At 44.2% G+C, this 14,655-nt stretch overlaps 1 protein-coding gene across 6 annotated transcripts in view; it reads left to right on the top strand.

The window, feature by feature from the left end:
* The window catches only part of LOC112395617 (TLE family member 4, transcriptional corepressor), a 147,562-nt gene extending 135,596 nt beyond the window's left edge, over window positions 1–11,966 (top strand). For all 6 annotated transcript variants that reach the window (XM_024738934.1, XM_024738932.1, XM_024738931.1 and 3 more), the window contains 6 exons: window positions 3,991–4,240; window positions 5,325–5,572; window positions 7,350–7,497; window positions 7,948–8,098; window positions 8,456–8,532; window positions 10,268–11,966. In XM_024738934.1, the coding sequence (XP_024594702.1) occupies window positions 3,991–4,240; window positions 5,325–5,572; window positions 7,350–7,497; window positions 7,948–8,098; window positions 8,456–8,532; window positions 10,268–10,375 (982 nt within the window). In that variant the 3' untranslated portion in view covers window positions 10,376–11,966. The remainder of the gene's footprint in view (window positions 1–3,990; window positions 4,241–5,324; window positions 5,573–7,349; window positions 7,498–7,947; window positions 8,099–8,455; window positions 8,533–10,267) is intronic.
* The last annotated feature ends 2,689 nt before the right edge of the window (window positions 11,967–14,655 follow it).

Genomic DNA, 14,655 nt, shown 5'->3' with positions numbered 1-14,655 from the left:
AAGCCTGGGCCTCCCTAATTTCTAGGAAGGTTGGCTTTCATTACACATTCCAGTACTCTTTGCTAGCTACACATCAAAGAGTTTGTTGAAATCTGATGATAAGTATGTACTAGAGCTTTCTTTCTTCCAGTTTTGAGTGTCTTATATAAATAGTAAACACGGGGCTATGTTATATCCTTAATGCAATTAGACTCTTGAAATTCTTAATAAGGGAGTTCCAGGAACATAGTAGGTGCTCACAGAGTGGTTGTGGTTGAGTTGAATAATGTCATATTGAAAACTTCAAGAGAAACGGTGTGCCTGATTTCTTAACTATTTTAAATTCTCAAGGCTCTTTAAAAACCATTTAGTTATTCTAGAGGGGAGAGAAGGGATGTCTTTTCGAGGAGATTATCGTTAAGAATGTATAACACCATCTCTAAACTTGGAATAATCTTCCTTTTTCTTTCTTTAAGATTTAGTCGTCATGACCTCTTAATTGCTAAATCAGTTAGCCTTTGTCTCCATTGTCATCCCTCAGAATCTCAGCCTTTCTCTACAAGCATTACTGCCTTCCCCTCCTTGCCTGAATGGATGCCTGGCTCACTCCCGAGGGGACCCCTTCACCTGCAGCCCTCCAAAGGGTGCCCTTTCATTCACTTCACATCAGCAGTCGGAGCCAGTGGCAGGGCTGATAAAGGCTGTGGTCGATTCCCTCCCCCACCTCCTGTTCCTTTCCAGTCTCTTCCGGAACTGAACTCCTTCTACCTTCTTGTGAAAACCCAACCCCTTTCAGGCCTGTGCCGTGGGTCTCTACCCCCTCCTCAGCCTTGCTGGGAGATTTCCCAGTTAATTAAAAACTTGACACTTGGTCCACTCAGAGCCTGCCATCATCCTGGGTGTCACTGCTGTTCACAAGGTCAGGCCCCCAGTAACATTGTCTCAGGGCTTGGGCCACATCACCTCTAGTGAACCTCTGCCCTTCTCGACTTCAGTTACCTACTTACAGACCCCAAAGAAGACCTTGTCATCAGCCCTCACTGTCACCTCCAGGATCCACACGTGCCATCCAGTACAGCCTTCTCTGCCTCTACCCAGAGAAATCTGGAATTGCAGATCCGTTCCCAGCTTTCTAACCGTCTCTCAAGCCCTGGCTACTAGCTTCCCCTTAGCTTGCTGCACTAGCCCCCTGACTAGTTTTCCCTCTTCCGTTCTACCACCTACAATCCATGCTTCCCCCAACAACCAGAACAGTCTTTTGAAAACATGAACTGAATCATGGTGCTCACTGCCCCCACACACAAGTCTCCAGTGACTTCCCACTCCACTCGGAATAACAGGCCGGACTCTGCCTCACAGCTTACGAGGCCCTTTTTCCATGGCCCCTGCACCCCTCTCCAGCCTGTCACTCTCCCCTGAGTGCCCCTGGCTTTCTCCCTTGCTGCTTCTTCTAAGACTTGCATTGACCGCCCCCTCCCTTCTCTGTGCGTGCAAGACTAGGTCCTGCCTCAGCTCTCAGCTTGCACACCGCCTCGGACCTTGCTGCGCGCCTTCCGTCTCTTTTATCTGAAACTCTGTGTGTGTATATGTGTGTGTGTGTGTGTGTGTGTGTGTGTGAGTGTGTGTGTGAGAGAGAGAGAGAGAGCGCACATTTACTGCTGTTGGAGGTTACTGATTTATCAGCTTATATATTAGCTCTTTTCCCTTCTGGGATGTAGGCTCTGGAGGATAGGGACTTTGAATATCTTATTCACCTCTGATTCCCCAGCATCTGATAGTACCTGATTCATATTGGGTATTTAATAAATATTTTCTGACTAAGTGAATAGCGCAAGCATCCTACCTCCTTCTGGCCTTCAGGGTACCATACTCCTTCTCATACCATCTTCCTTTCTTGGCCAAGGAAATTAATACCTCGTCTTTATGTTGCAGCCCCGTTGCCATGAATTTCCCTGTTCTTCTCACTTTGTCCAATTCCCAGAGTACATGGCCTGTCCATTGTTCATAGCCTTGACCATCTGACATTTTAATCTTTATATATGTCAGTATCTCACTAATGAATCAACCCCTCAGCCCACCTTCCACCTACCCCCAGCCCCCAGAAAGTAACTTTTGGAGAATAAGGAGTAGGTGGGGTTTTTTTCTCTGTTGTTCCCCAGTCCTTTCTGTTGCATCCCCAAGTACTTCTCGCACTGGGATAACCCAAGAAATATGTGATTGACCATCTGCTCCCCCTTTCCGTGTTCTTGTCTCTCCTGATTATCTGCCTCTCTGACTGCTCTTGCTGGAGGTCCCCTACATGTTGTAAGCATTTTCTTAAATTTTGTATCTAGTCTGCTCATTATATGATCTGCCCCAGGATGACTCTTTTCTGCTCCTTTAGCTTCAGCTGTCACTTCTGTGTGGATGAGCACACATCGATCCTTCCGACCTGAGCTCTCTTCTGAATCACAGTGCTCAACTTCTGGTTGAGACGTTTGGGTTCTCACCTGCCCTCGGGTTGAAGAAAACCGTACCGTTTACCTCCCCACATCTGTACCCTTCGGTTATGCTTCCCTGTCACCTTCACTAATGTATCATGGCCTACCTAGCCACCTGGGTTCCGAGCCTGAGAGCCCTGCTCAGCATCTCTCTCTCCCAGGCCACGCATCCAGCATTTCTCCAAGTCCGTTGCTTCGACCACGGGAATATGTCTCTTGTCTTCCCAGCTTCCCACCACTTCCCCCTCAGCAGTCCGACATACTCCTTCTCTTCTACAGCCCAGTTCTAACCCACTTCTCTGCGTAATTTACAGAGAGAGAGAAAGCCCTCTGCCCTCTGGTCCCCAAATCTGCCACAGCCGCATCCTTTCTGGGGACATTTGGGACTTTGTTGATGGTGTCCCCTCAATAATGGGCTGAATTTTGATGCATGTGGCTAGCCTGTAGATTTTTGCATTAGGGAACTGTAAACTGTTTTGGTTCTAAAACTTCCCCGATAGGTCCAAGCTCCTGTCCTTTGTCTACCCACAAATGTTTTCCCTTGGTATGTCTTTCATAAACTTCTTCCCATAAACAGAGCACATTCTGAAGCTCAGTGCCAAAGACAATGACATCATCTCCAAAGTGGGCTACTGCCCGTGATGGTTCCCCAAGACAGGTCCTGCCTACCACCGACATCTCCTGCCTCCTGAAACCCAACATGCATCCCAACAGCCTCACTTGCTGACTGTTCCCTGACTTCAGTGCCTTAAGAATAGAGGTGTCTGTTGAGGGAGATGCTTTAACTTAAGTTGCGTTTTAGAGCCAAATGCTTTCACAACTGGAGGGTTTTCCCTGGAAATGGCCTGGAGTTGGAGCTGCTGATAGGAACTGACAGGTGGGCCTCTGGGGCAGTCACACAGGATGCTTTCTTAGGTTCTGACTCCATTGGGGATGGGATTACTAGGATTTGTTATTGTCAAGTCTGATGGGACTTAATCCAAATTTTTTTTTCCTTTTTTGGTGGGTCATATGCCATTTCAGTATCTAGGCCTAGATCCTCTTAACACCTTAAAACTTCATCATTTTAGCTTACAGATTTTCATTAGTAAGTCACTTGATTGGAGTGAAGTGATCTATAGGTTAACATCTTACCACAGGCTTCTGAATCACCTGAAGTAGAAGGCAATGCAAGTTTATAGAGTGCCCTGGAGAAGTAGTTACTATGCTGGGCATTGGTGATCTTATTCTCTAAGAAGCGTAGGTAGCCTTCACTCCATTTTAAAGATCAGAATCAAGTAAGGTTCAGAGAGGTGATGTAACTACTGATGTCACACAGCAGCTAGCAAAGAGTTGATGCGGTATTTGATCATAGATTTAGCTCAGTGGCTCTGAAAGTTATGTTCTTTCCACCATATTCAGTAAATTTGACTTGTTTGCAAATCATACGTAGCACTGAAAATGTTTTATTTCTCGTCTCATTACGGTGATCAGTTAAGTAACATTTTTTGCATTCTCCCTTTCCTATCTTTTCTCCTCGCCACTGCCTTAGAGCATACTCCTTCCACGTTACTGCGGACGGTCAGATGCAGCCTGTCCCCTTCCCCCCGGACGCCCTCATTGGCCCCGGCATCCCCCGCCACGCTCGCCAGATCAACACCCTGAACCACGGGGAGGTGGTGTGTGCGGTGACCATCAGCAACCCCACGCGACACGTGTACACGGGCGGCAAGGGCTGCGTCAAGGTCTGGGACATCAGCCACCCCGGCAACAAGAGCCCCGTCTCTCAGCTCGACTGTCTGGTGAGTGAACGTGGATGAACGTGGTTTAAGCCCTCATGCAGAAAATAGGACCTGGATGTACCAGCAACACACAGAATTGATCCCAAGCGGGTAGTTGTCTTCCGTGGTTTGTGCTGTTTGACTTGGAGCGCTGACGAGAAGGTGTGTCTTCTTTCCGTTACTTAAGGTACATTTATCCGGTTCTTCACGTGTGGCACTCGCTCCAGTGCAGTTTTCATTCACCCTGCCCAGTGCATGGGAACAGGCAGGCCACTTGCTTTCCTATCTGATAAAGGAGTTTAAGAAAACTACGAGCCCACGATGGTTTCTGTGAGAGAGCACCCAAGTATCAGAGTCTGTCACACTGTGAGACGAGTAACTTAATACTTCACGTGGCTACACTAGCTACCCCGTTAGCTGTCTCATGGGTATTCGTCCTCGGGTTATTTAGGAAATTTCAGTTTGATTTTCATCCTCAGACCAGCAGTAGCATGTTTCGCGGCAGCACGATGCTAGGTCAGTTTCAGGTGACTGCACAAGACTCCCGTAACCTCACGAGCTGGGAGGACGTGGTGTTTTCTGTCACGTAACACGCCTTGGTCAAGCCCTGCCTCCAGTTGGTGCTGCTTAATCGAGCCCATGCTGTCCCTCGGCCAGGTAACGCAGGGCCAAGCGAACGGAAGGGACCACAAGGTCTCTAACTCCCTGGCACCTGTTTGGCAGCAGAAAGAGGGCCTTTCAGCAGCCAGGCCGTGTGTACCCAGTTCCCGGTGTGGCTCCTCCAGGGTTGTGAGCGCTGCTGCGTCTGCATGTGCGAACGACCCAGGCGGCGGGTTGATTTGCTGGTGCCGAGAGTGGGTCTAGATCTTTGCATTTTCATGCTAATTAAGATTAAATATCTCAGTACTGAATTTTGTAGATCAAGTTTAAGTACTTCCTTAATTTCATGTAATTTACTAGCATTAATCCACTTTATCATTGTCATAAGTGAAAATAGCTCATTGAAACCAGGAAGGAACACAATACTTTTATGGATTTTTGCTCTCATGTTAATGCTGTTTTCCTTTCCTCATGAATAACCTCTTGATGGGTTTTGTCTCTACAGAACAGGGATAACTACATCCGTTCCTGCCGATTGCTCCCTGATGGTCGCACCCTAATTGTGGGAGGGGAAGCCAGTACCCTGTCCATTTGGGACCTGGCGGCTCCCACCCCGCGCATCAAGGCAGAGCTGACGTCCTCGGCCCCCGCCTGCTACGCCTTGGCCATCAGCCCCGACTCCAAGGTCTGCTTCTCGTGCTGCAGCGACGGCAACATCGCCGTGTGGGACCTGCACAACCAGACGCTGGTGAGGTGGGTCAGCAGGGTCCCTGACCAGGGCACTGGATTTACCTGTGCTGTGCCAGAGAGCTGTGTGTGTGTCTTTTTAAAAAGATGAAACATAACTGTCTTACTAAAAATTGTTAAGAATAGGACCGTTTTAAGATGCTGTAAAATCTTGTTTTCTGCACCATTTGAACTTTATCGGATGAGGGGTTGTTTTCTTTCTTTTTTTTTTTTAATTATACTAAGCATCACCAATTCAGGTTTTAAAATAGGAGGTCGGTTTTATTTATTTTTCTTTTCTATAAATTTATTTATGTATTTATTTATCTTTGGCTGTGTTGGGTCTTTGTTGCAGTGCTCGGGCTTCTCATTGCGGTGACTTCTCTTGTTGCGGAGCACGGGCTCTAGGCATGCAGGCTTCAGTAGTTGTGGCACACAGGCTCAGTAGTTGTGGCTCACGGGCTCTAGAGCGCAAGCTCAGTAGTTGTGGCACACGGGCTTTGTGGCACTGTGGCATGTGAGATCTTCCCGGACCAGGGCTCGAACCCGTGTCCCCTGCATTGGCAGGCGGATTCTTAACCACTGCACTACGAGGGAAGTCCCAGGAGGTCAGTTTTACATAATTAATGCACATAAGGTGCCCGTGACCTCATGAGCTCGTTAGACTTCTGTAGTTTGCCACCTGTGCTAACAAACCATCGTTGTCAGTAGGTACTCACTGAGAAGGTTCACAGTGCGCGGTGCAGTCCTTGGTGCTGTGTGTATCTGACACGTTCTTTCCTTCGACAAATGATCATTGAGCTCTTACCCTGGGCCCAGGCAATGTGTTGGGTGCGCCTCAGCCTGAAATGATCTAGATAATCTGTTGTCCCACCTTACAGGATGGATAGACATAACTGTTTGTTTAGAAATGAGGTTGTGTAGGATCGGCACTGATAGGAAAAGCCCTGAAACACGTGTGTCTCCAGATGTCAGCACCTGAGAGAGCAGGAAACCAGAGGTGTGATCCGCTAACGGGTGTGCAGAGGGTGTAGTGGAGCCCAGCTACAGGTCCAGGGGAGGGTGGAAGGAGAAGAGGCCCCTGCTGTCTGTCTGTAATGTATTTTGCAGGACGGAACTCTATAAATGATTCCAAAAACAAAACAGTTAATCACTTTTTCCCCTTTTGAGTAAGGCTCTTATGAGGAACTGCTTCGAGGCCCCAGCCCCCGTGTCTTTCGTACATTTTACCTGCTCCTGGGGCAGCTGAGAGTCACACTGAGGTGCTTTCCACGCTCCTTCCTTGAGAGCACGGCCTCTCATCCTGCACAGCCTCCTACAGTTGCGTTGTTGCTCGCTGGCAGGATTTGTTCTGCTGCTCACTGTGCCCATCCCCAGAGCTTTTAGAAGGGAAACGACTCCTCGCACCCTCTGAAATTCTCGCCTTCTTTCACATCACACCGACAGAATAGGTCTCAGGTTGTATCTTGGATTAGTTCATTTTCATGTGGCTGTGTTTTCTTTTGATTCAGGTGGAGAATTTCTTCCGTCAGTTGTTTCGGTTGTTTTTAGCATAAGAGTAATTTGAAGAGGACTTCCTAAGTGTTCAAAAATAAACAAAACGTGCAGGAGATTCAGCATCTCAGTTAAACTTTAATCTCTCTACGTATATGCTTTGTTATTACTTTGAATAATAGAAAATATAATAAACCAAAAGGAAAGCTACGCATAGGGCCTGTAATGAAATTGATGGCTGAGGAATTCTAAACTGAGTTCACCTAAAAATTAACTGTTGAAGGACTTTTCTCCATGTTGACATCTTCAGGCAATTCCAGGGCCACACAGACGGGGCCAGCTGTATTGACATTTCTAACGATGGCACCAAGCTCTGGACGGGCGGCTTGGACAACACGGTCCGGTCCTGGGACCTGCGCGAAGGGCGGCAGCTGCAGCAGCACGACTTCACCTCCCAGGTGTGCACTCGTGCACGTGACATTTTAGAGACCTGGTTTTGTGAAATATGTGAGAGACTTCAGTGGCAATTCATTGACCACATGACAGAGTCACTTTTACTCTGAATTAGATAACTAAAAATTTTGTTGTTTTCTGTCAAAATACAACAGTATATATTTTATTGAAGGACAGAAAAAATTTCATTTATTACAGGCTTTTAGCAGGTTTTCATTTCAATGACCATTACTCTATAGATCTTTGAATTTCACACAATAGATTAGTAAGTTAGATTGTGGAGATCTGACTCATTACTTGGGATCACACCTTTGACTTTGATTTCTTCCTGTACAATTCACATTATCTTGATTTCCTTCATTATTTAAGTAGTATCCCCAGAGGAAGCAGTGCCTCCCCTTTAAAGGAAGTGTGTCCTCTATAGCCACCATCACCGTCACCTGTTTTAATTCTAGATCTTTTCTCTGGGCTACTGCCCAACTGGAGAGTGGCTGGCGGTGGGGATGGAGAACAGCAACGTGGAGGTGCTGCACGTCACCAAGCCCGACAAGTACCAGCTCCATCTCCACGAGAGCTGCGTCCTGTCACTCAAGTTCGCCCATTGTGGTAAGCAGGCCCCTGGCATCCACTGCCTGTCATTCCTCCTTCCTCCTGATTCACTTCAAGTCCGGTCTTTAGTTCATTGACGTGTCCCTCTTCAGAATTATATTACCTCCTCACGCATGCCTACTTCCCAAATACCATGTAATTTTCTGCAGTTTATCCACTTTATCCTTGTCCTGAGTATAAATGACTCATTAAATCTAGGAGAGTGGGCTTTATTTTTCCAACGAAAAGAAACTCTTATTTGTTGCAGATTAGATTAGGTGAGTTTCCTGTGTATCATTTGACGCTCTGTAACACAAGTCTGAGGACTCTGACCAAGGAATAAACACTACCTTTTTTGAAACCCTGTTCCTATAGGCAAATGGTTTGTAAGCACGGGAAAGGACAACCTTCTGAATGCCTGGAGAACACCTTACGGGGCCAGTATATTCCAGGTAACACTTCACTTATGTAGCCTTCACCCACTGTGCGCTCACTGCATGGTTCTCTGTGCCTTCTCGCAGGTTAATGACGCACGGACGTGTCCTAGGAGGTAGGAGCTAGTGTTACTCCCATCGCACAGAGGGGAAAACTGTGCCTGAGGGGGAGACTAGGGTCACAGCTGCAAGCTGTGCAGACAGGAGTTGTGTCCATTTCTCTCTGAGCTCAGAGCCCAGGTGCCGTGCCCGTGGCCCTAACTAGCTCTTCACACCCCATCCCTTTTTACATGTTAGAGTAGCAGTTTCATGTCTTCTGTGAAATTTATTTATTTATTTAATTTTAATTATGGCTTTTAAAATTTTTGTTTAAAATTTGAGCATTTTGCTTGACTATTCATTCGTGTTGTTATTGCTGATTTCCCGCCCCCAAAAGAGTGCTGTGGAAAAGTGTAATGAATCTTGATTAATTTTATGAGCTTTTATTCTTATTAACTCAGTGGTACTTTGTGGAATTATTTGCAGGAGAACCAGATTGTAGGCATGATACACAGTCACATACAGATCTCTCTCTTCTCTCTTGCTAGTAGGTGAGAATTTCATAGGCAAGTTAAAGAAGATTTCCTTTTTAACCTTCTGTATTTAGGATGTTATTTTCTAGGTGGTGGTCTGTTTTTAGGAATAACATAACAGCGTTGCAGTTTTCTTGACCATGTGGTACTAAGTCGTAGGGGAGATTAATTCATTTGAATCTAAAACTGCATATATTGAGTGAAAGTACTATGCAAGATCATAGGACAAAAATAGCAGATTCTTACTGTCATGAAGTTTATAAATGTAATACAGTGGTTTTTGTATTGTCGATCACAACCTTTTAGATGGTCCCAACCAGCACTTTTTTAAAAAATTAAATAAAAAATGTTAAGAGTATATTTTTTGTAGTGAGTATGAGTATTATATCTCGTTTCTCTGGGTTATGAAGTAAAATTACGTCTCGGGTCTCTGGGTTGTGAAGTAAAATGTATTTATTACAGGTTGCGTTCCAAAAGTTTGAGAAACACTGGTAGTAGGTTAGCATCTGCGTGTCAAACGTTCAAAGTCCCAGTTAAAATCCTGTGGGCTTTGTTTGTTTGTTTGTTTGTTTAGCACAGTTTAGTTAAAAGTTAACCGTGACTGCTTTGCAGTGGGTGTAGTTGAACATGGTATTTGGAGCTCTAATAAGAGTGGTAACATTTTTCTTCCTAACTATTGAACTCCTCCCCACTTGCACATTTATATTCTGTTTTTACATAGGGGACAACGAGGTTTTATGTTGAAATATTTTTATATTCCCTATCTCAAAAACTATAGTATTTTCAATATGGTTCCCCACTATTACCTCACCTGGACTCCGAGGCCACCTTCTGTCGTGGCAGACAGGTAAGCTGCCTTTACCTAATTAGCTCTTTTACGGAAGGTGAGGGCCGAGACAGGTTAAGTGACGTGTCTAGCATTCTGCAGCTCCGTCTACATCCAAGCCATCCGAGTGAAGGTGAGGGTTTTCACACTGAGAACCCTGTGCTCTTAGCTGGAGACTGGGATTTGAAGTAGAGCCTTCCTTCATCAGCGTCCAGGACTGCCTTTCCTCGCTTGGGCTCCTGTTTTGGTCGAGGGAACGTGTTATGCTTCTTTTTGCTCCAGATCCTCCAGGCCTGCCTCTCAGTGTTCATGGGTTTTCTTTCAGTCTTTAACGTGTTCGTGTGTCTCTTCCCAGTCCAAAGAATCCTCATCGGTGCTCAGCTGTGACATTTCTGTGGATGACAAATACATTGTCACTGGCTCTGGGGATAAGAAGGCCACGGTTTATGAAGTTATTTATTAAGGACAAATCTTCATGCGAACTGGACTCCCCCTTGTAGCACTTTGTTCTGTCATCCTTCTGTTCCCCCGCATCCGAAACCAAGGATTTCCAGTACTCATTGCAGTCGTGGAGCTCAGTCCCCGCCTTCCCCCACTTCCTTCCTGCTGTTGAATTGTGAATACTCGTTAAGAACCTGTGATACCAAATCTTCAGCTATCTACTCGGAAGAACATGGATAAACCCTACTTAACAGTGAAAGGAATCTTTAATTATGTATTATATCTGTAATATATTTATTTTGTTTAAAGAAGGCTTTCTAACAATGACTGACTAAATAAAGCTGTCTGCTCCTGCATTGATAATGAAGATGCGATGTATTTGATACCCCTCCCCCCCTTTTTTTGGCAAAGGAGGGGAAAGGAAGGTTTAAAATAACTGATTAAAAATGTCACTAAATGTAGACTAATGACTGTATAGAGATGTGAAATGTATAATTACATATGGAAGCAATATGTTGCTGTGTTGTTAGATGTTTTTGTTTTTTACTTATTTTAAAGATGTTTGGAAATTTGAATAATTAGAAGGTGACAGACCATGTCATATTCATTTGAGTCTATTTGGACAACTTTAACCAATATATCTATAGCTTTAGATTATATTCGATAAAAGTAATTGGACTTTTTCTTTTTTTCTTTTTTTGACTTGTTGACAAGTGTCTTTGTAATATGTTTTTAATTCCCTTTTTTTATTGTATTATAGACAGATGAACAAATTAAATTTGGCCTCAGAGGGAGAACTTAATCCCTTCTGGGTATTTTTGCCACATTTCTTTGCAGAGGGAGATGTATACCTTTGGGTCGTTTTGTCAACACGAGAAATGATGGGTTATTTTTTGGCATGTTCTTTGGGAACTGCACAGATTCAGGGGAGGATTCCTCCCACTGTGCAAGTCAAGTCTTTTACAAGACAAGGAGCAGAGGATTTGCAAGGACCTCCCTCTGAAAATCAGAAAGAATGGACTCTCACCTGGGATGAGAACTTGCTTTCTTTACCTCCGGTTCTTTCCATGTCTTAGCTGGATGTCCCTGAAATGGACACAGGCTGTGCCATTGTGCCAGAAACATTGTTGTTAACTTTTATGTTGTTGTTGTTGCTGTTAAAACTATGATATGTGACTCCTTTTTTTTTATTATTATTTTTTGTTTGAATGCTTTAAAAATCTTTTAAGTCTGTGGATCTGCTGATGTACAGTGCCTTTGCTGCTATGGATCAAAATCAAGAGAACTGTGTAGATAAACTTTATTGTATAAGTAGAAAATTACTTAATTTCATACTAGAAATGGATGGATGCTGCAAGTTGAAATGGATTGTCCATTGACGTTCCTAATGTGGTAGCAGGAAAAAAAAAATGGTGTCTTAAGTGCTTAGTGTTTGATGTCTTTAACAGTTTCGTAAAACTCTACAGTGTAGAAAGATTTTGATACTAAACTGTGCATTGTACATAGTTCTAATGCATTGTATTGACCACCAGTACTTCTATAATGGTAGATTGTTTGTGCATTCAGACTTTTAAGCATTAAACATAAATAACTTCTAGTATGCTTATTTCTAATTCTTTGTTTTGCTGGCTTTAGTTTATTTTCATCTTTGACTATGCCACTCGTATATATTAAAGATTACTAGTTTTATTCAAGGGAGATTGCTGTAAAAAGTCATGTGGGCTTTTTGATTGTTGCTGTTTTAGTTCTGTGTTTGTTCTTACTTGAGAAGAGCTAGAAGGGAGGATGGATAGAGGTTATCGATGACGGCAGATATTTATTGCGTGCCTCTTTAGTTTGTCAAAAAGTTGTCATGTTACTGAAAGCCTTGATGCTTTAGAGCTGTGCTGGTCAATGTAGTTACCACTAGCCATTTGTGGCTGTTTAATTTTAACTTGATTAAAATTAAAAATTCAGTTTATCAGTTATACTAACTACATCTCAAATGTCCAGTTTGCCACATACAACTAATGGCTAGCATGTTGGACTACATCAATTTATAGAACATTTCCAAGATCACAGAAAGTTCTGTGGGACCAACGCTGCTTTAGAGTTAGCCGATGCATACCATTTCCAGCCTTTGGGGTTTGGGAAACATTTCCAACGTGGTAGGTACACTGAAGTCTTTGAACGCCTGAGGTCCCTCGGGCTGCTACTGCTTGGCTTTGTGAAGCTTCAGCCTAAGAAGGTCCTTAAAGAATTCTAAATTTTCGGGACTCAAAAACCTGACATTTTATGCCTCCACTGGGTAGGAAGAAGACTGGGCGTTGGGAAGCCCCACGGTGGTCTGGAGTGTCTCAGTGATCAGCTGTGAGAGGTATCGCGTCTTTAGGTGCTAAGAGTTCAGCAGTGTTCATCATGGAAGCAGCACTTCACATGTGAGTGTTATGAGTGCTGCTACATCAGATGAATAACGTTTTTAAAGTATTAGCTTAATTAATTTCTGTTTATCCTTATTAACATTTCTTATAAAGTAATAGAGAATTGGAGTAAAAGAAAAATCATTTTGACACAAAGAGTATGACACTTGCCTACTGTGTTGACACTTGTAGAAGAACAAAGTGCCTGCCTCAAGGAGTTAGAATTTTTGTTCGGTGCCTGGTGGGTCAAGTCTGTGATGCCCTTCAGTTTTCTCTTTAGAGAGAACCAAAACACTGGCCGTCGTACTGGATTAAAAATCGAGGTGACTGTGTGAATAAACCTAGCTTTTTAAAGTAAATGGGCATCTACTTCCTCTCACTGCTGAGGTTTTATCAGATTAGATTTTTATGTCTCTGATATCAGTCTCAGGCCTGGATTGATGTGCACAGCAGTCTTGATGTTGTCGTTTTAATTATAACTTGGTCTGCCATAGTTTTTACTCCAAGTCTGGTCTTGCAGAGTCTGAAGAATGACAAAGACAGAATCACCCTGAACCGGGGAAAACTTAGTTCCAATGAAAGAAGAGAATGGTGCGTAGGACTGGAAGGTTGACTTAACGTAGAACTACCAAGAAGTAAAAAGAATCCCTGATTGAAGACCTTCCAAGACTGGCAGGTCAAATGTACAGGGATAGATGCTAACATCTAAAAGTTTTTGCAGGTACACACCTCACTTGTGGGCCACTACTTACTGGCTTCTTGGCCAGTGAGCTGCAGAAGATGAGTCTTACCCTGGAATGGTGTGTGTTGAAGCTTGAACCGCAGCCCTGTTAACACCTGCAAGTGGTTGGAGTTCCGCAGCCATGGCATATCCAGAAACTCAGTTTCAGCCCATCTCGTAGCCACGAAATCCTGGGACCCTACAGCCAGGAGCAGGAGAAATTGATGTCGCAATTTCTGGACAGAGGTGCAGTCCCCGAGCAAGACTTTGATCAGCTAGACCGTCAGTGATGCTCTCAGCTGCGCCATATGGCCAGTTTTTGTATCCTCAGTTGGACATTCTTGCACTGGCATCGTATAACTAAAGGGATTTGTCAACTTATATTTTTGGCAGTTGTAAGGACATTTGTACTGGAATTCCTTGCCCAGCATTAAGTAAGCAGTTACAAAATGATAGAGATGTGGGTACCAAAAGAAATTCTTTTGACATTCTTGGATATACATTTCTGGAGCTACCAGCTCCTGGGCAACCTGTAGGGTGGCATCAGCAACGAGCTCTGGGTCCTGCCACCCCTCAGTTTCCCACTGGGGCATCAGCAGCAGAAGCAGTGACTCACCACCATCCCTGTTTTTTGTTTTTTGGGGGGTTTTGTTGTTCTTTTGGTTTTTGTGGGTTTTTTTTTTGTTTTTTTTTTTTGCTTTTAACTAATTGCACTTATTTGCCTTTCAGTTCAAGCTTCCATTCAGCACTGACAATGGAAATACTGTATTTTTGACAACCCAAGCACGTCAGAAAACCTCTCGTGTTGGAACATTTTAACACCAATGCTGTTCTAGTGGTAGGAACTTAACTTTCGTTACAAGCTGCTGTTAACATTTTATTTTAGTTCTTTTAGTTTTAGTTCGGGTTTTTGGCAGCAAGTGACAGAATTTTTTGGTCCCAGATAGGAACTAGCAGGGGAGCTGGGCTCTAGTTTACCTCTCCCCAGGGAAGGAAATCCTCAGCTGGGATCTTAGGTATTTGGCCTACAGGGAAGGAGAATTCCCACAGGGCTGACTTTAGTCCAGAGGAAAACCATGAGCACAGTGCTTTCACAAAAGTTGTTCTGTCTGATCTCACAGCAGGCCTAGACAGGCTGGATGCCAGGATACTGAATTTACGCTATAGGGCACAAAGCATCAG

Source organism: Neophocaena asiaeorientalis, unplaced genomic scaffold, assembly GCF_003031525.2.
Source record: "Neophocaena asiaeorientalis asiaeorientalis breed wild unplaced genomic scaffold, Neophocaena_asiaeorientalis_V1.1 scaffold249, whole genome shotgun sequence".
NCBI classification, from domain to species: domain Eukaryota; kingdom Metazoa; phylum Chordata; class Mammalia; order Artiodactyla; family Phocoenidae; genus Neophocaena; species Neophocaena asiaeorientalis.
This window is presented reverse-complemented; position numbering and strand designations above follow the sequence as displayed.